Consider the following 21686-nt stretch of genomic DNA (forward strand, 5'->3'; position numbering starts at 1 on the left):
AACAACAGCTGACTCGAAGCATCTCTGGTCCCTCACTTGTGAGGAAAGGGCTCTTGCCTTTATTCACAGTTCCAAAAGTGCAAACTGGCAGTAATGACCATTCTTTGCCAATCTTGAAGATTTCTACAAAGTGGCTTTTGAAGACTATAAATGGGGTCAGGAGGAGGCCCTCAAAACTAGAAAAGTCACAAAGTCATCCATATTTTTATCTATTTTAATCAAGCCAGCAGTCATTCCATCAAACTCTGACAATAGGAATTACACTGTGCATTGTACTCATGGACAGCTGTTACTGCAGACCACAGCTGTCCAAGTAAAAAAGCCCATTTTCTCCCATTGCACTGTTCTCTTTGTCTAAAGACAGTATTTCACAGTCAGTGTGGTCCTTGAAGACTTGTAGAAATTGGAGAACACTGATTTGCAGTTTTCAATTACTTCAGTAGTCTGTAGCCATGCACAAGCAAGCAAAAATCACATCAGGGCTCTGAACTATGGGATGCACTCTAATCACTAGAGCCAGTTATAAAAATGTGAAATATTCTTTCCTATTACAAACTATGTTCATTCAAAGCTGAAAAGAAAAGTACTCATTTTGCAGACCTGGATCACCTTTTCCCCAGCCCAGGAGACAATCTAAGAGCAAACAGCTCTAACTAAACCATTGATCAGTGCTCAGTTTGGCTTTGCAAGCTCCATGTTCAGGTTGCTTCCAAACTTGCTTCAGGACAGAGACTTGACCAAGGTCTCTGATGCCTTCACTGCCAGGGAAGTGCTGGGGACATACTTTAAAGAGCTCACAAAGTTCTTGCATTCACGTCAGAATGGCAAAAAATCTTTTAACTGGCTTTCCATCAGGGGAAAAAAGAAAGATAAATGATTTTGAAAAACTGATCTGCAATTTTCTGGATATCCCTATAAATTACCAGAATGTAAAAATCACAACTGAGAAAAAATGGTCTATTTCCTAGTTACAAATATATCTTAATGCTCCAGTTTGCATCATTAAGCCATATTAAATAGGAAGATACTTTGTGAAGGTGTCACAATCATAGATATTTGTAACCTGAATGATTTGCTGAATTTTATCCAGCAGAATGCAATATCATCTTCCTCATTCACACAATTTCCTCTTTCCACTCACAGTAGAAGTTCTGGTTAGGCAAATTATTCATTAAGAGGTCAAAATTAGGTCTAAAAAGCACTGCTGATATCAGAGTTTGAAACAGTTGTGGAAAATAATTAAAGCCATGACTGAGCCCTCAGTGCCCATCCTACACAGCCAGTTTATATAACAGGGATATTGGTGAAAATCTCCAGCTTAGCTGATGTATTACTGAACATTTTTCCTCATCAGTTCAGCTGTTAACCCCAGATCTGTAGTGCTAGATGAGGCAGTCACAGTTTGGCAAGAAAAGGGACTAAACTAATGCAGCTTTCACAGACCAGCCTATTGCAGATCCAGAAGGGACCACTGTGGCACAGCTCGTGGTCTGCTGAACTCCATCCAGTCGTCCCTGCAACTCCTGCTTGTGCAAAATCTGCTTCTCAGAAGCACCAAGTTTTGTTCTAAGAAGTCCCAGGATGGAGATTTAGCCCTTCATTAAGCTGGAATGGGTCATGCAAAGTTTAACCAGCACCTCTCACTTTCCCAGGAGCTCTGCCAAACCCGCCTGGGAACTGGGGCATCTACATTTTGGCACAGGTTACACCTGAAGCCAGTGCACAGCTCCTCCTGGCTTGCTTTTGCTCCTGTCTATGCACAGGAGGTTTATGAGACCACAGTTTGGTTTTGCAGAAGGGGCATCTTCTGTAAGGTGAAGACATCCAAAATAAAACACAAACCTGAAGGAGTTTGGCTGACTCTGTGCTTTATTCTTTCCTATCCCCAACCTCCCAAGAAGTCTGGGAGCAGAGCCCGCCATAGCTGCCTGAAAGTCAGCACTGCAGGCAACTACTTAGCTGAAAGAACTTCTATTTATCAGCAGCTCTCAGTCTCCCAGCCATTACAGACATTCATAATCTTTCAGCCAGAATGTTTTTCACTGAATTCTGAAGCAAGATTTACAAATGGATGAAAAAAATAGAAGGACAGTACACACCGGCACAGAAATGTGCTAACATTAGCAGGGGCCTTTTCCAAAGAAAGATAGATGCAAAGCTCAAAAAGTTAGATGTTTTCTCCTTAATTATCATTTATAGCTTCTAAGTAGGCAATTTAGATCTGGCTGTCATATTTCAAATGGAAGACTAGACTGCTCACTGCATGCAGATGAGGGGAACACTTTCAAGGGTGCTCAATGGGAATGTCTTTATTCAAATGAGATACTTAAAGTGAATGAAAAGCTCCCATAAAATACAATTTCCTTTTCCTTCAGAAGGAAAAACCCCTTGAAGACACAGCTTTACTGGCACACTGAAAAGATAGGTGATTTAGAATAAAATGGAAAACATTTGTTTTGCTCACTGCTGTGATACAAAGATGTGCAAAGACCTATTTTCATCAGGGTCTCACGTTAGCACCACCAGGAAATCCTACTCTGTCCTTCTGGTAAGTGTGGCTCAATGCTCCTAACACCTCTGCACACACTTCACCTAACCACTGACTTAGGTGAGAGTGTTTAAAATTTAACAATGTCATCCTCCAGGTCAATATTTTTCAAGTAGTTTTCAGGATGAATGCCCCAAAAAAAAGACAAGAGATGCTCCAAATTAATTCCCATGCAGCATTTAACTTGGGGATATACTCTGTAGGCTTGGGTTAAAGCATCTCCAAAAGCTACAGGCAAAGAGGTTTTAGTCCAGGGCCTGCCTCAAGACTTAACTTAGGGGCTTGTATTGAGATGGTTCTCCCTTCCCATTGCCCTGCAGGCCCACCCAGCACAACAGCTCTGCTCATGGGACTCCCACAAGCCACAGACCCCACCAGCATCACCCACAGCCAGGCTCTGGCACAGCATTCCTCCTCCCTTGGCCAGGACAGGGCATGACCACAAAGAGCAGGTGATGGCCTCAGCACAGAGTACCTCTCCCAGCACACCTTCACAGGAGCACTTCTGAGATGCAAAGGTTCATTTAAATCAGTAGTTGAAGAAGCCCAAATGTTTCAGTGCAACTCTGCCAGTTGCAAGTAAAAATGTCAAGTTTGTGATACGAATAATTAACTAGCAAAAAATCTTCAGTACAGACTCGGTAAGTTAAGCAAACAAAAATACTTGCTTTTAGGAGGACTGGTGAAAAAGCATCTTAAAATAGTGAATACCAGTAAAAATATGTACCCAGTAGGTGTACTATTCAATCACTTATTATCAAAGTAAGCCCAAGGAAAAACCAAGTACATGATAAAAATGTTTCTGGGATCACAGAAAATAATAAACAAATAGGACCTTCACTAGGACTCTTATTACAGACAAAACATATTGCTTCAGGGCACTTGGATAAGTGACAAATCCAGTCTGAAAGGGTGATGGACTGTGAGAGTAACAAATAATCCCAAGATGATGAATTTTTTTCCACCCCTCAAAGAATCATTGCCTGGGTGAGGGTCAAGCTAATGAACATCCTAATGTGTGCCAAATTTGCAACAGATTCTGTATCAAGCACAGATCCTAATGCTAGAGAAAAACAGCTACTGTAGGGCCAGAGAAATTGATTCCATATTTGAACTTTTGCAAAACTTCCAAAATACATATACAGGTATCCAGAACAGCTGATTTGTGCTTTAAAACATGAGGAAGGAAGAAATTGTGATACAATTGATACAATTCTGTTTTGTGATACAACTAGAATTAGGCCAAAATGAGAAAAAAAAAAAAAAACTCAGGTGACTATTTAAAACATCTTTATAAATATCAGATTAGGCATGGAAGAGTCTGGCAAGATCTGTAGAAGAGTGTGGCAGAGCTCCAGGAGACACTGTTGGAGGATATTAGGGTTTAGACTTCAGGGTAATTTCCACACTGCAGGGTGACTACATGGTCATGGACGTGGGCTGCAGGAAGATTAACTGAATCAGTGTAATTGTGGCTAGAAAAGCATCCATCTCATTTGCTGCTCTAGGAGAGATGGAGCCAGATTTGGGGTCAATTACATCAATATTAGGGGGACTCCTCAGTGGTTACTGCACCCCAGCAGCAAGAGCTCAGAGCAGCAGCTCAGGTGGCAATGGCTCAGCCTCCTCATGCTCCTGACACAACCACCCTGCACAGCCACCACCACATGGGCTTTTCTCCCAGGGATCCTGTCTCCCAGCAGTGCAAAAGCACCACTGCACCAGATTACTCTGGTACTGGCCAGTGATTAGTACACTTTTATGCTTTTCCTCACTTCCCCCTTCTCTAAGGACAAATTAATCCAGGTCAAGAACTAACTAAGAAAGTGATTCCAGCAGAAATGAGAAGCAGCCACCTTGTGAAAAAGGTTTCTTTGGATTTTCCTTTTGGTGCTCCACAATTTCCTGCTACTAGAGGTGCAACAGCAGCAAGACAACACAGGAGCCAAACATAACTTCCATGTAACCATAACTTTAAAAAAAATCAAGAAAGAATTAATATTAGTTTAAAGGTATGTTTCAAAACTTCCTGTCTAATTGTACTAATTATTTCTCTTGGACTCAGTTTTATTTCTTGCTGAGACTTTTGCAATTTGTAGGTTGGGGCTGAGAAAAATCTCAATAAGCAGGTGTGAAGATGCTCCTTTGTTTTGGAACCATCTGGAGCTACCTGCTGTGGAGTGCAGCGCTGCTTCTGTGCATTCAAGACTGGCCTGGGGCCACACAAATCATGTCCACACCCCACCAGCACTGGTTTTGCCCTCCTGCATCCTCCTTTTCTTTAGCTCAGGTGATTGGCCTCAGAAGCATGTGGTCACAAGTGCAATGCCCATCCTTTCAGTCTGGAAAACTCCCTCCCCATTCTGATCTTGTTTTAATAGGAACGTTTTCAGGTTCCTTCAATCTCATTTCCAAAACACCCAAGCCTTCCTGCTTTGCCAAGCTGTCCTGTTCAGCCTTACCACTTTGTTTACCAGCTTAAAGATCTTGACACTTGTAATCTACTGGCCAAGGTCTAGCAGTTCATCTTTTGGGAGAAGAAAATAAAGCCTCAAATTCCCAGCAACAGAAATGAAAGCAGCTGGTAGCACGACTTTCTTTGTTTCAAGACATGCTGGAAGGTGCATCTCATAAAAAAGCAGCACTCAGGTATTTTGACTGCTTCAGTGTCACTGCTGACAGCCCCAACAGCAGCAGGGTGTCAGATGCTCAGCAGCTTCTCTCCTTCCACCTACACCTCCCCCAGCTGACAGCCAATAATCAGGACTGTGAAGGCATTTGAAAGGAAAATGCCATGGAAAGATGGACCTGAATGCAAGACAAGTAGTGGGAAATTCATCCTACCTAACAATGCCTACAAGCCCATGCAGGGAGATGAGCCTCAGCCTGAGAGCACAGTCTTGATTAGAGAGACTCAACTTTTCTGAGCTGCTTTTTCCAAGTTTATTCACTGCTCTGAGATGTTACCTTTCCCAACTCATCTCACTTTTTTTTTTAGAGCACCCCATCTCCATTCTGTGGAAGGAGCACTGGAGAAAAGCAAAAATAGCAAACACATGAGAAAGTCACAGGAATATTTAGATAAAACACTGAGATGACACCAGGTTCCAAAGCAGCAGATTTTCCAGGCACACATCTGCTGCCTCATGTAATCAGCACATCTCTGGACACTTTTTGCATATGCCTCAGGTTTGCAAACAAAATCCCAAATTGCACAAAATCTGAGTATATTCATGCTTCTCCTAAAACAGCAGCTAAGTGTCATCTCCCTCCTCATCTGCACATTTCAGGTGTATTAGTACCACGTAGCCAACCACCCCACTGCACATGCCACACATCCCATCTGTGCATGCTGAGATCAAGGGCCAGCTACAGCCTCAGCTGGATCCCTCCTGCAAATAAACCCTGTTTTGCATCATCTCTGCAACATGCTGAAATGTTACATTACCCATCAATTACTTGCAGCTTTCTAATAAGTAAAACTGTGGGAAGTTGGAGATCCAGCCACTTCCTTCTAGAAACAATGGTCGATGTGCCTGGTGAAACACCAGGAGACACTTGAGAACTGTTTTATTAACTTTTAAAATAAAATACTACTTTATAATCATGAAAACTAAAAGCACTTCACTACAGGGTGTATTTGTAATGAATGCTGGAGAAATGACCTATTTGGAAGTGAATCAAATTACAAACTCACATAACTCAATTTTCAGGATCTCTCCTACGCATACTAAGCAGAAATGAAAGAAAATGTGGACATATTCAAGCCAAAAAATAAACACTTGTAATACCAGGAAATGTGACTTTTTAGAGTAATAAATGTATGTCAAGCAAGAACAACATTTCAAGGAATCAAATTCAGTTCCCACTGTTTAGAATTTGCTGTATCTTAGAACATGTTAAAGAAATAGATGCTTTCAAGTCTGGTCTGTGCATAGCAATCATAAGCAAAAACAGCATGTGATTTCCCAAGGAAGAAAAATTATTTTAGAGTCACAGTGTACTAGACTTGAGATAGAATTATGCATTCTTTTCTTAATCATCTCAATTCCTTGAAGAAATCATTTCTACAAAAGTGAACGGTTTCTGCAGTGGACTTGACGTATCTAAAAAAAAGATGTAGATGCTCTTTTGAAGCAGGATCTTAAATTGCATGAACATTATATAAGTATACATTATTATATATATATATATATATATGTATAACCACACTACAGTTTTCTGTACTTAAAAACATAAAAAACCCTATAAAAACTGTTTTCCTAAATCACTAGGTTTAAAGCATTCAGACACCAAGAGATGCAAACAGGCAATTAATAAAATTTTCAAAAAGCATTTCAAAATTATGGTTCCAGCTCATTTTGGCTTTTTGCTTCCCCCTCCCTCGGAGCAGCTATTTCAGATCCTTGCTACTGCAATGGATAGCAAACCTCTCTCATTTCCAGCTTAAGTAATGGCTACACTACAGTTTTTCATCTCGGGATGATGTCTTGTTTCATTTCTCCTTGCCTCCCATTTTCCACTCCCCCAGCTCTCCTGGCCTCCACAGGGCTCTGGAATCTGTCTTCTCCTGCGCTGAGCTCCCATTCCCAGCAGTTCCATGGCCCCATCCACACCAGGTCTCACCAAGCTCATTCCTCCTGCACACCAGAGGACAATTCTGGAGCCCCAGACTGGTGCTTAACTGAAACGTGCCATGAGTGGAGGAACCCTGGGTGCAGCTGGGCCAGCCGCAGCCCCGAGAGCCGAACCGCGCGCGCAGGCCGGGGTTACCTGAAGGGGTAGGCAAAGGCTATGTCAATGCTGAGGTCACTCTCGGACTTGTTTGCACAGTCCACACTGAGGCGCAGCTCTCCAGAGTACCCGCCGCATGTTGCAAATGCAAAGATTGCAAAAAGCTGTCAAAAACAAACAACATTTTTATTTTATTTCGTTTCAGCGACCACCACAAGCAGATCCATGCAGTAGCTCTAGCTGCAGCACCGGCCCCCTCGAGTCAGGTTATCCATCACTCCTTGCATTTAAAGCATTGCCATACATTATTCCTGCACCCTTCCCAAAAGCAAAGAACCATGACACATGAAGCTCTGTTGCCACACAGACAGACACATCACCATTTGTCCATGCCAGCCATCTCAGATCTTCCCTCCTGTCTTGAATCCTATTTGGGATTCACAACCCAAGCAGTTATTTAAATCACCCCACTGACAGGTGAGATTGGACAAGAAGAGAAGACGGATATTGAGTGAACATAATGAGTAATTCTTAACCCAAACAAAATGCTGGCAGAAGTATTTAAAAGGTGCAACCAGAAGTAGCAATAGCAGACCCAGACAGTTCACACAGCTGCCATTGCATTATGTGGCAAAACAGACCTGAGCTGCCCCTCTCCCAGTTCATGTATGACTTAGAAAAAACCCACAGTGTTTGCTTTAATTACTTTCCTAAATTACTACCATAACCTAAAGTGGACACGGAAGTGAAGTAAACTGACTGCAAAGCAGAAAGGAATTCCAGACTTTGGCTGAAGTCAGTCAAACTGGAAAGGAACAAAGAGCTTGGGTGGTTCTGATGCAAACCTATAACACATTGTAATCTTCCAGGAGAAAAATAATGGAGGAGGGAGTATGCAGGGCAGAGACACATCAGCTTTTATATCAAGGGTTCAAAGAAAGGAATTGGAAGCAGGCATAAGTATCTTCAAACATCACTGACGTAGGTTTCCTTGGAAGATCCTAAGTAGAAGTGGGGACAGTTTATTTATGCAGTTGTAATTTAAAGGACAGGTTAGATTTTGTTGATTGCACTATAACCCTAAAGTACTCCATTAGTTTTAACAGAGCTACTGTGAGATCTACAGAAAGGCAGATCAGGGAAATGACAAGCAAATGCCCAATCCCAGCCACAATTAAATAAGCTAAAATCAGCAACCCAGAGGAAACAAAGAGTGTTCAAATCTGGGAAAGAAACCATGTTTTTGGACACTGAAAAACTGTGCAGCAAGCAGATGTAATGGCAAAATAACAGACTGAAAATATAATAAATAGAAAAACTAGACCTCTTCTTGCTGCACAAGGCTTTGTAAAATGTGCCATTAATCTTAGTTCTCCCAATTTGCAGCATAAACAAAGCCCCAAGATTCACCAGCCTCCTTGGAATTCAGCTTTGCATGTGCACCTTTTCCCAAGTGAGTGACAGATTATAGGGGTGACACCTGAGCACTGGGGCAGGGAGAACCTCCCTGGGTGCAGAGTGATGTGCTGAGCATGATGGAGCACAGGGAATAACAGGAGAATGATGCAAGTTTCCACCCTGCCACTCACTTCCAATGTGATCAGGGCATATCATACATGGAGGATAGATTTGCAAAGGTATTTAGGTACCTAATGACAAGAAAAGTTAATAAAAACTTGGATTTAATCAATTCTTCTTGCTGACCTCACTGCAAAGAAGAAAGCTCCACTTCACTATGAATCGACTTGTTAAATATGTGCCACAAAAGAAATGTTTTCACTACAACTTAAATAGTGTTCCTTCATCCTAAAAGAGACACTTCCTCTGTACACATAAGAAGTTTCTGCCCTTACACGTAGCACAGCACTGAAAATCAGCATTAATCACCTCAGGCCAATTTGTGAAAACAAATATATTAAGGAGAAGACAATATATTAAGGAGAACAGGAGAGAACGCTGACCTGCTTTCTGGCCTAATTAACAGAGTTGCAAATGCAAATGTTTTGCAGGTACATAGGCACAAAGATTAACATTGATAAATAAAGAGGGAACTTGAAAGCCTGCAGTGTGAGACCTGCCATAAAGGAAGAGCCACCACCTCTCAGCAAGGGGACAAGCAGAGGAAAGAGGTGCAACTGAAATGCATCTCCTTTAATCATGCATTAGAAATCACCATAATGGATGTAATGTTTTTTCACCAGGGGCACAGAGCCATGCCCAAAAAACAGAGCTCAGGCTATTCCTTCCCAGGAAGTATCTCCTCCAGAATTCCCAGTTTTTCCTCTCCCCTATTGAGAGCATGCAGCCTTTGCTTTAGCCCCACAACCAGAAGCTTTTCAGCAAACCCCTCCAGGCACAACCACCAACTCCCAACCTTACCCAGCACACACTCTGCTCCAAGCACCAGGCAGCACCCACAAGTCAGGTGGGAAGAGAAAAAGGACCATGCTGCAGAATTTTCTACCAAACTTCAGCAGTGCCTCAGCCAGCACAAGCCTGGCTCCCTGCTGTGGCTGGATCAGATGATGGCTGGGATCACCCAGCTGCCAGTAATGCCCAGCCGGTCCCTACAGCTGCATGCTGAGGACACAAAGCACCTTTAGGAAGCCTATTTACAGTTTCCATCAAGGGAATGCAGAGTGAGGGCTACGAATCAACAGTATTTCCCTGGGGTATTGTGGCCAAGCAGCAGCATATTTCTCCTCCTACTTCTGCATTTCCCCTTCACCCCCACCCCAAGTTGTGCTGCTTTATGTTGTCAGAGGAGTGCCCAGAGCAATAAACCAAGAATTACTAGCTGGTTTTTTGTGCACACAGTAATTCTGCGGCCATTTCAGGAATACTGTAAACACCACTGTATTTTATTAGAGCAGGATTTGTGTAAAAGGCAGTTGTAAACCCCATAATGGGAGCTTTATGGGCCAGACTCAATAAAACCTCCATCTGTGAGATAATTTTATTGAATCAGGCTTCTCTGAAATTGAAAAGTTTATGGAGAAAGGGAAAGTGTTTCCCCATGTTCCTATTTACTCTTTGCCTATAAATCCACACTCAGCACCAGGCCTATCTGCAAGTGCACACATCCTGCTTCTCCCCTTGACATGAGATAAATCTCCCCACACAGTTACCTCTGGTTATCCCATGGCTGCTGCTCGCCAAGGCTCAGGCCTGACAGCCAGTCCTGTGCTTCCCTGCAGCAGGAATGGGAGAAACATGCTGCCACTGAGGCAACAAATCCTTGCTGCCCTGGCTGTGCCAGGCTGTTCCTGCCCACAGGAGTGGGAGCAGGGCAAACCCTGCTTTGTCCTGTGCTCCCATCCCTCCTGCAGCTGCAGCTATTGCCTTGCTGTTGTCAGACAGTGGGGAGGCTGGTGCTGTCACCTGTGCCCACACCCTTGCAGGGAAATGGAAAATGCCTGTCCCCAGCCTGGATCAGTGGTCCACATTCCATGTGGGACAACACACCAAGCATCCCACGAATTCTGTGTGTGCTGTGGAAGCAGTTACCAACCCACCCAATGAGGCCACAGACCGAGGGGAGGGAGAGGAAGGAACATTATTTGTGCTTCTCAACACAGACTGGAGCAATGCACATGTCACATGTCCAGTCTAGCCTGGCTGGAAGATCATCCTTCTTCCTCATGGTCTCAGACACAACGCTGACAAGGCAATGAGTTTCTGTAAAGTGATTAACACCATTCCCAGTTCCTGTTATGATGATATTCCCTCTTTGACCTCCAGCTTTGCCCTGGACTATAGGTATATTTTTGTAAAGAAGGATAATCCCACAATATAAATTAACCAACAGAGATTATATTTATTATGGTACTGTGCAACAATAAACCAGCCTTCCCTATCAAATCAGACAAGCATGTTTTAAAGATCAATTGGTTCCTTAGCACTTCGAGAAAAAATAGCAATGTAATACCCAGCAGAGCACAACACTGCTTCTCATACCAGCACAGGGCAGGGAAAGGTTCATCATATGATTTATGGGACCACCTCCCTTCTTCCAGTGCCAGGTTTCAATGCAAAGGCAAGTGAATCCTGTAATTCAGCATTCAGGTGCTGTCGTTTATCCAGGCTCAAGGCTGGTTCCTTCATTTCCCAACCCAGCAGCCAGGGACTTGGGGTGTGTGATGCCCTGAGGGAGCCCAAATCCCAGCTGTGAATTAAACAGTTGGTAGTGCCTCAGCATGTGACCCTGGACATCACTCATCCCACTGTGAAAGGGAAAAACAGGATGATTTCCTATCCCTTCTCCCCGTTTGGCTTTGTGACAATTCCCCTCAATGCCTGCTGAGCAACAGGCTCACTCTGCCCACCAGGAGAAGGCAGAACAGTTCCTGACAAGGTGAGTGAAAAGGCTTATGTGGTGCATGTTACAGCTGAAACATCTCCAGTAGGAAGACAACACTGTCATTTAAAATTGATGAAACTGCCATACAAACCACTTGCTTTTTGCAGGAGCATGTCTGCCCTGTGCAGCAGCCTGTGGCACCTTGCTGGCTGACAGGATGAAGCCGTGCTGGGGATGCACCCCAAAACTATCCTGCTGCAAAGGAGAGGACCCACTCTGCCTGAGGACTCCTTGGTGGGTCCTCCAGGAGGCCAAGAGCTTAAAAAGAAAGTGTTAGTCTTGCCTGGAGCTGTGGTGGCCAAAAACAGGCTGTGAGGGACACAGCTCACCATGTGGTCTGGTCTCCAATGCTTTCTCTTGGCACCAAGGAAGGAAAATGGGAATGAACCTGCTGGATGCTTTCCCAAAGAGGTCCCCCCAGTCCCCTACTCCTGCCCTAGCACTGGAAAGCCAAGGGGAACACCTGACACTTCGAAAGAGCAACCTGAAATATTCAAAATTCCTGCACTATTATTAGTCATTTTACATGTTCAGACTGTTTTAAAAGCAGACCTATTTTTCTGGCATCATTTCTGGATCTGAGACCTCCCTTTCTCCATACCACCATAACAGAGAGACTGCAAAACCTTTGCCAAATGTTCCATTGCCTTACATTTCCCACTGTGGCCAAGAGCGTGTGTGGAGCGAGGAGGGAGCACATTGCTCTGAGGGCTCTGGAGACGTCCCCCCAGAGCTGGCATCGCTCACCCAGCAGAGTGTCCCGTTAAACTGAGATTATTTATTTATAGGGCAGAACCAGTAATTGAACTTTATTATTAAGTCTGTAAAGGGAAGGTTTGAAGGCACTAAATGACTGTATGGGAAACATTTACTGGAGAACTGATGGCCCAAAATATGTCACTAGTGAAGGATTAGGAAGCATTCTCTCCTCTGGGTCTCTGCCTGTTTCTTTTTTAAAATCTGGCATTTTTCCTGCACAGATCTGAGCTGCAGACTTCCTGGAATCACTTCTCCTACATACAAGCCTTTGTGCACTGGAGATTATCAGATTATTGACTTTGGGATTCCTAATTATATCAACTTGACTGGTTGATGAATTGGAGGTGGATAGCACTGCAGCCAACGCAGTTCTGGGGTGGGGGTGGGGGGGTGACAACTAGCTGGAGTCATTTTCCTTCAACAACTACACAGGGAGAAAGCTGAAATATATTCTGCTCCTGCTGAGAAACAAACCCTAAAGCCACAGTTCACTGATTGCTGGGATTTAGTGTCCCCACCTCATAAATAAACAGCAGCATTGCTAAGAAGGCTCCTGTGCCAGCCCAGCCTTGGTCTGTGTGGAGTGAAAACCCCAGAGACGAGGGAGCAGCTTGAAGTTCGGGCATGAAGAACCACATATGCCACTGTCATCCACCTGGAGGAGACCAATGTGCTCCACGACTTCCCCACAGGGCTGTGGGGTCTTCATGAGGCCATCTACAGCAGTAAACCTCTGTCTGGCATTTTAGAGCACCCACAAAAAGCAACCCTTGATGCCACCAGCTGGATGGAAAGATCTGATGCCAGAGCAGGCAGGAACCCCACAGCATCCTCTGCTTGAAGCACAACACTTCATTTAATGCTTAGCATTTTTTTAATTAAAAAAAAACCCAACAACTTGATTTGATTCTTAATGGAAAGATTTATAGAAATGAAATTGGGGTATTTTTAGTAAGCAAAGATAATTTTATAATAACTTGGTTATACAATACTTTAATCTCAAGGAGACAATTTTCTATCTTTTGCTTTGAAGAAAACCTTTATCTTTTTCATTCATCTTCCATTGAGTATTCTAAAAATCCCATTTAGCTTCACCAAATAATGGTATGATAGTCTTTTCTCATTATATTTTAATAGAATAAAGCCCAACTGTATATGAGAGGATTAGATAGCCATTCATTGGGGTAAAGAACACTGCTCCTCCAGATGGCCAGACAGAATCTGTGTAATGCCTTTCCTATTTATTAAGTTGAAAATGTAATGCAAGCTGTTTCATCCAGTATTTAATGGGTCAGCCACAAAGCTGAAAGCTAATGCTAAGGCTGGCAGCATGCATGGAAGAGTTAACAGGCAGAAAATAGTCACATATAGAGCATCTCTTCTTGGACTCAGTGGAAAGCCTTGAAGTACAGAGGTACTTACACAAGTAACCTACACAAGCACCTCTAGTCATTAGTCAAAGGTTTGAGGTAAGCATTTACTAGGTCCTGAGGGTTTTTAAAATTTATTGTATAAATTGCTTTCAGCCCATGGACATTGACACGTTGGTGACGTGTCTTCCATGGAACAAAAGACACCAACAGGTGCTGCAAACAGGTTTAGGAGTACCTGGGGTAATTACTGGGTGTACATGGCTTCATTTGGGATGCATCACAGACATACCTGCAGCCCTTTTCCCCTCTGACTGTAGAACAGCCTTGAAGTTATGGCTCTTCCTCTGCAGCCTCCGCAGCTTCTCCTTTGTGCCCTTTTCATTTAAGGACGTGGGAGCACAAGCTGGACAGACATGTTTGGATTTGTACATATAATCCCCGAATGACTCATGCTGTGACATATGTCACTGCAGCAGAGACGTGCTCCTTTTTGGGCCTGAGAGCTTTTCTAGACCTAGACTTCCAGCAAAAATAAAAAACAAACAACCGTGGCAGTCTCTACGAGGATCCACATTGTGACAGTGCCCAGAGCATCACAAGTGCCCAGAGAGAAGCCACTCCCACTCTGTGTCCCCTTCCTCTTGTCTCATGAGCTGCTTTGGCACCAACCACATGTGACCACCACAGGCAAAACCATGGAAAGCCACAGTGAGGTACAAGAGAGCTTTCTAATAGGTCAAGTCAATTCTCATTTTACTAACAGGTAATGTGCAACAACCCAGCAAACACTCAGGTTAATGCATAAGTATAACTCTGTTTCTGCTCCCTCCAGAAAACAACAGGTTTTGTGCAGACTTTACGGCCTGGTTATATGGGATTTATTGTATAACAAGTAAACATTATAAAATAAAAAAGGTTGGATGGCTGCTCATTTCCTCTTTTGCTTGGTGGGTTCAAAAGCATCTGGGCTTAAAATGGCCCATAATGTAATATAAATGCATACAGAGCACGATCCAAGTTATTACTGGGTAGGATTTACTCCCTCTAGTAACCACAGGGATTTACATTACGGCTGAGTGACATGCACACATGGGAAGCCCTCTGTGAAGGGAAAGTGCCCCTGAACTTAATGTCTTTAAAGCCTGGCTGGCCAATACAGGCACAGGGACTCAACCACAGCCAAGGCTACACCACACTGCAGCACTGGATGGCAGGGACACAAACCCAGCTTGCAAAGGCAGCGTTGTGCACAACATCTGCCCTGGGGCTGGGACAAGGCACCTCTCCCAGCCAGGGAGCCCAGCCCCATTCCCAGCTCTCACAGCACCACCACCAGGCACCACTGTCCCTTGGCAACATTCCCTGATGGCTCTTGGAACTGCTTCCTCGCCTAATTTGTGCCTTTGTACTTGCCATTAGCTTCAGCTCCTTTCCCAGCACTACTCTGTGGACCTGGGCTCCTGAGGAGAATTTTCCTGCTCTGGTGACAGATGCACACAGCGGAACTGAGAGGCTGGAGCACTCCTCTGACCAGAAAATGCTCTGACAGCTGGGTCCCTGCAGTGAGGGGGCTGCAACCAAACCCTGCCCGGGTCAGCACTGACGGAAAATTATTATTACAGGAAAGGCTCTTGTCCTTCAATCACACTGTATTATTTATGACCTAATGATTGCCCATTGACTAGCAGGGATTATACATTCCTGAAGATGTTTCTGGGTGAATGAAAGGGCATTAACCTCATTATTATCACGTCCATGCTCATCAGAGGCCATTAGTAACTTCCTCTCAGCTCCCTAGGCTCCTGTGTAACTATCTGGTGTCATCTGCTGCCTGTCACCTGCTGTCCTACACGCCTGCCCCGGCTCTGTCTCCAAACATGAGGCCTGTTGCCTTATCTCAAGCCAGTTTTGGATGGAAAAATCCACTGGAGCTGGCTTTGACCTCAGCACCCACCTCTGTGCAAAAGGCTGGAATAAGAATTTGCTTCTGGCTAAATATCAGCCCACATGGTAAAAATAATTTATTTTTTAATAATTAAGATGATGGGCTATAAAGGAACGTTTGCTTTGCTGAGCTCTGGGAATTCGCAGGGAACATTTTGAACAAGAAACATTTTTAAAATGAAAACCTCCCTCTCCTCTTCTTTTCTGCCACTCCTCTCATACTCTGTCCCCAGAGATGGTATTGCTCTTCTTCCCACACTTAAATCATAAAAAGCAATACCTAAACACAACGTATTTAGGAAATGCTAACAACATTGTCCTTATCTCACTAGCTCTGAAACATTTAACCTGGACAGGTTAAATTGTCCTATTCTCCTGCATCCTCCTGTTCCTATGCTGCTTCACACCTCTTGCCTGTCTCCTTTTTATTCACACCCCTTAATTCATGTTCCCCAAAATCTGTACCCATACCTACTTCCAAACACATAGAGAAAAAACTTTTCAAAAATCTTGCCTGAATGTTCTCCATTTCCTTCATGGTTTAAAATATTCAATTCTGAGACAACCAGCCATCCTTCCCTTTCTCTCAGCTGCCAGCAGCTGCTGCAAATTTTCTGTGCCACTTCCCAATGTACTTCAAATCCTCCCAGACCCCGGAAAAGAAACAGACATTTGTACAAAACCAATAATGCATCAATATGTTTTTGGCTGTTGCAATCTTTACATCTGCACTGCTGGAGATGAATATCCAGCTCTTTTTAATCTATAGACTCTGGCCTGTGGAATAAAGCCAGGACCACTAAAATAAGGAAGCAGAGAAAACACAAGCAGAATGGAAAAGGCAATTGAACATGCTATAAACTTAGAATCAGGTGAAAGCTAATTATGGCCATGCCCACTGAAAAGATAAGGACACAGTGAGGGAGATAGACTTATTAATTATTTGTGTTATGGTAGCACTTAGAAGCCCCAATCCTTTATCTGGGACTAGCTGTACAATACACTGCAAACACTTAGATGTATCTTTGGATACTGGTACAGAGTTTTAAGGAAAATGTGCAAATGATCTCTTCCTTCGCCCTCAGCAGTTTCTGGTTTGTTAATGCTTTTAAAGTAACCTGAGTCCACCATCAGACTCATTCTGAGCAGCTCACAGGATGGTCTCATCAGTCAAGGAACAGATAATTCAGCATGAAGGCAGCCTGCACTCTGGGCTGAAGAGGGCAAACCCCAGGAAACCCCCCAAAGTGGGCATGAGCTGCATCCATCGCCATCCACATCCCCTGGAATGGGGGACAGAATGCTCACTGTTGCCAACAGAGACGTTTCATCCTCATTGACTCTGTGCAACTTTGATTGCTTTTCTAATTAAGATACATTTTATGGTAATCTACCAAGCCCCTTAGATTAAATCACTCACTTAATCTGTTGTTAGTACCCATATGTTTACAGCTTTACAGCCTGCTGCAGCATATTTGCTTTGCCATGGCGCCGGGGAGTTTTGGTGACAGATGAGGCACTGCACAGCCCTTCAGGTGGCACAGGGCTCTCCCACCCAGCCAGCCTGTGCACAGACAGATGGACAGACAGCCCTGACACACACACAGCCCTTTGGAAAAGAGAGGAGAGGGAAGGCACAGCACTGCAGATACCCCATGCTGATCACCTGTCTCTGTCTCTACAGATGAGCTTAGTACATCTTTCTCATTTTCTTTTCTTTCCTTGCCTTTTTTTTTTTTTTTTTCCTCCAAAATAAGAGATGGCACATGACAGGGAAGGACTGCTGAAGAGTTTCACATTACTGACACATCTCTGGCCCCAGAGATCAGTTACCAAAGAGTTTCACTGCAGGTGTAAGGGCTCTTTGCAACCTTTTGGTCACATCTGCAAACTAAGGACAGGCAGAGCCAGACCCTCCATCTGCACTGGACACTGAAGGAAAAAAAGGTTGAGCAAGCTCCACGGTTCTGCAGGGGAGTGTGTCCCCAGTCCCAACCTTGCCTGCAGCCCAGACACACCCATGGGCCCTTCCAGCTTCTTCAGGGCTGGCACTGTGCCACCACAGACACAGTGAGGAGCTCCGTGTCCCCGGGGCTCCCCAGCAATCCTGCCTCCTGTGTGGACACACGGCTGCAGCGCTGGCAGGCAGCAGCTCCATCTCGTCATCTCACAGCAGGCTGCCTGCTCTGGCTCTGGATGAAGGAGCAGGGAGGCACTGAACAGAAACGTGGCCCTTCCCTGTTCCCAATCCATGGTACAGCTCCCAAATGCCTGCATCCCACAGTGGTACCTCACGCTCAGGAGGGACCCAGAGACCCCAGCTCTGCTCAGACCAGCTGGGCTGAGTCTCCAGCTCACGTTGCACAAACAAGTCAAATTCACAATATTTGAAACTACTTGTGCTCAGGTTGCTGAGGGAAAGAGAGCCCAAAAGCAAAATCAGGAAAAACCAAACTCCAGGTTAGGTTGTCATCTGCCATCCTATGTTCACAGAAAAATTCCCTGGAAAAAATGGTCATATAATTCTACAGGATCTCTTAATCGAGAGTAACATGAAGAATAAAGTACCACCTGCAATCACCAGCACTGACAGGCAGCTGCCACCCAATATCAATACAAATACCTTTCCCCCTGCAAAGTTTCTATTGATCTGAGCAGGATCAACAGAGGTGAGGAAAGTACTCATTACATCCAAGGACTTGACTAAGAAAAGAGTATCAGACATTCAGAAGGAGACAGGTATTTAAGAAATCCATTTTTTAAAGGGTCTATGGAATTTCTCTAGGAATTGTTTGAGCTGCTAGAGGAGCAGCCAGGGAGACAGGTCTCAAAGGAAATTAAGCTCCTGGGATCCAAATAATCCTAAAATAATGTTTCAGACCCTGACACACCTCCTAAGCAGGGGACAGTGATGTCTGCATCCCACTGGCACAAATCTCAAATTTTCAGCCCCAAGGCTTGCAAAGCACCATGCTGTGAACCTGTCCCTGCAGTTGCACCAAGCCTAGTTTGCACATCAGCCTGAAGTCATCTTGCAGAGTGGGTATCACACTCCTGGGGAGGTGATGGAGGCTGCTCCAAGGTCTGAGAGCTGAGGGGTGGTTGGTGGTACTGGGCTGGGGAGCAGCTGCCCCCAGACCTGCTACCACCAAGTAGCTGGAGATGAAGCATCACCACACATTGCAGCACAAGGATGGGCAAAATACTGAGACAAAACCCCATGGACACTGAAGATTTCTGTATGTATGATGTGATGAGCAGGGCAAACTCTCCTGTCCCCCTGAGTTTGTGTCAGCCATACCCTGTAGAGATGTGGGGCTGATGGGATCATTTCTGCTCAGCCAAAAGCTCCTCTGCCAAGAGAAAGTCTTGCAGCAAAATACCTAACCACATTTTCACTTTATGCCTTAAATCCCCTGGTTGCTGGCAACCTGCCCTCAGGGACAGGGATGAGACTTGCCCCTGCCTGTAGTCAAACCAGCCATTTCAAGCCACTTTTCCTGCTTCAAAGCTATTAGGATGAGATCAACTGCCTCCCTTAATAAACCACAACCTGGCTTCAGGACAGTCTGGCACCCCTGCTGTGATGAGTTATATGGCACAGAAAACCCAGGCCTTTAGTTTCTCAGGGTAGGAGCAGGAACTGTGCTTTTCAGCCCCCTCCCCTCATGGGTCACTCAAACATGTTCTCTGACCATCGCCCTGCTCACCTCAAGGACTGCACTGAGCCAGATACCAGGGCTGAGCAAAGTTAGAAATGCCCAATGCTGTCCTTAGGCAAGCAGCATTATGCTTAGAAAGTGTGTGAGATGTGCATTGCTCAGACACCCATACCCTCCACACCTGAGGAGCTAAAGGACTGTGAAAAAGACAATTATTTTTATGTACCTTGTTCTCTAACATGGTGGCACACGGCACATTTTATGTACCATGTTTTCTGTGCCAAGCACATGCATTCAAGCTATGCATCTGCTCTAAATATATATGGTCCTTGTAAAATAGCAATCACAAAAACACCAGAAAGCCTCTGAACTGAGTGCCTATTAACTACATTTTCAGGAACAAAGCACACAGGCTCGCCTGTGGAATGCCCTGGCTGCCTATGGGATGCTGTGTACCAGCATCAGCTCAGCCAGGGCACAGACCCAGCAGAGCCCATGAGCCACTGCTGGGGGGAACACCACCAAATGTTCCCATCAGCTGCTCTTCAAGCAGGTGAGAAGGCACATGAACTATTACATTTAAAAAAAAAAAAAAAAAGGGGAGGGGGGGATGGATAATTAAAGCTGTCCAAAAGCAGCTTAAAATGACTAAGCAGTTATTGCCAATCTGAAATTTCTCTCTGATTTTAGAAGAGTTTAGCTTGGGCTTGCACAACATCCTTACCTTCTCCTGTGGGTTTAATAAACTCAATTACAGCCTTCTAACATATTATTAAAGTACACTTCATATATCTATTAGCATACCCTGGTATCATGAGAGTAGCAGACTATTCTAGGTTTAATCTGTTGATTTTCTGAGCAGATACATACTCAAACATGTTCTCATAGCAGCTCCAACTTGTGCTACAGCTGGAGTTCTTAAATACTTCTGGAGCACCAAAGCTATTGATTCCCATGGATACGGTTCAAGTATGAGAGAATGAAAGTGTCACTAAATTAATCAGTATAATGCTGCAAACTCAAGTATTAGGCAGTCTGAAACTATTAAAGCTATACATCTTCTTTTCCTCTGCCTACTATTACAGTCCCTGACTTGTGCTGCCTGGAAAGCTCACCAGGAGCTGTGATGGGAAGAGAGAAATAACTGCACCTCGCTGTTATTCACAGATAACAAGGAGGTCTCCAAGTTAACTAAGAGGGCTGAGGAATGAGGCTGCTGAGCTGTAAAAGCCAAGGCAGGGAGCAGAAAGTCAGAGCAACAGTCTATTGACCTGTACTAATGATGTTACATTCTGAAAAGCAAGCTATTTTCTTAATTAAAGATTTCCTTTATTTCATTAACATATTTTGATGAGGAGCATGTTGTTGCCAAGCTGTCATACTTTAGATTGATCTAAGGTAATAGGCAGTCAGATTTCATACTTCAGCTTGATCAATATTAAATAGCTCTTATTGATTTTTTTTCTATCAAATATTGCAGCATTATTTTGGAGGCACCTTTGATTTAAAATGCCTGAAGGAACACAATAAATGAGAATTCCTTTTCCCTTTAATCATCATTGTTCATGTTTCTGCAGTAAAATGAAGTGCAAAACAAGTTTTCAAAGCAGGCATCCCTCTCTGCAAAGCCAAATACAAACTGAAAATATTTCAACGTATCTAAAAATCACAGAACAGTTTGGCTCAGCATGACACTACAAAGAAGCCAAGCCTAAACACAATTTTGTGGGCTTCACAATTCCTGAAATACCCCACTTCTCCCCCAGCCAGTACAGTTACACAAATAAACAGAGATGCATATAACTTACCGGAGCAAATATCACCATACACATTTACAAAAGGATTTATAATCCAACTTGCGTCTCCTGAAATAAAGCAAGGTTTGTCTCATACTAAAAATAAAGGCTCCCAAAAGCTTCTCACAGGAGAGAGAGAGAGAGGGAGAGGGAGGGAGGGAGGGAGAGGGAGCAAGCGAGCATCAGCTCCTTGCCTCGCTTTTTATGAAGCAAATAAGGAGAGCAAGAAAATCAATGCTGAGAGAAAGTGAGATGATATACCAATCAGGCAGCAGCCTCAGACTTGTTTGCAGAGGGATGGCAAAATGCTCATATTATTAGACACTGACTACACACAGCCTGAGTGGAGAAACCGTTTCCCCTTGGCGAGGGGCTGATTGCTTTGTGGTGGTGCAGGTACCACCATGGTGGGCTGGGAGATGCAGCCCCTTCCCACCCACTGCTAGTGCAGCATCGCTTTGGCCCTCGTGTGTGCTCCACAGAAAAGAAACAGCCCACAATTTTGGGCTA

At 44.2% G+C, this 21686-nt stretch overlaps 1 protein-coding gene across 3 annotated transcripts in view; it reads right to left on the reverse strand.

The window, feature by feature from the left end:
* Positions 1-21686, reverse strand: part of SYNPR (synaptoporin) — a 102612-nt gene that overhangs the window by 20293 nt on the left and 60633 nt on the right. For 2 of the 3 annotated variants that reach the window (XM_053953954.1, XM_053953955.1), the window contains exon 3: positions 7322-7446. In XM_053953954.1, coding sequence (XP_053809929.1) covers positions 7322-7446 — 125 coding nt within the window. Of the gene's footprint in view, positions 1-7321; positions 7447-21188; positions 21352-21686 lie in introns of those variants that run through there. The other variant, XM_053953956.1, reaches the window with a different exon arrangement.

Source organism: Vidua chalybeata, chromosome 12 (genome assembly GCF_026979565.1).
Source record: "Vidua chalybeata isolate OUT-0048 chromosome 12, bVidCha1 merged haplotype, whole genome shotgun sequence".
Classification (NCBI taxonomy): Eukaryota; Metazoa; Chordata; class Aves; order Passeriformes; family Viduidae; genus Vidua; species Vidua chalybeata.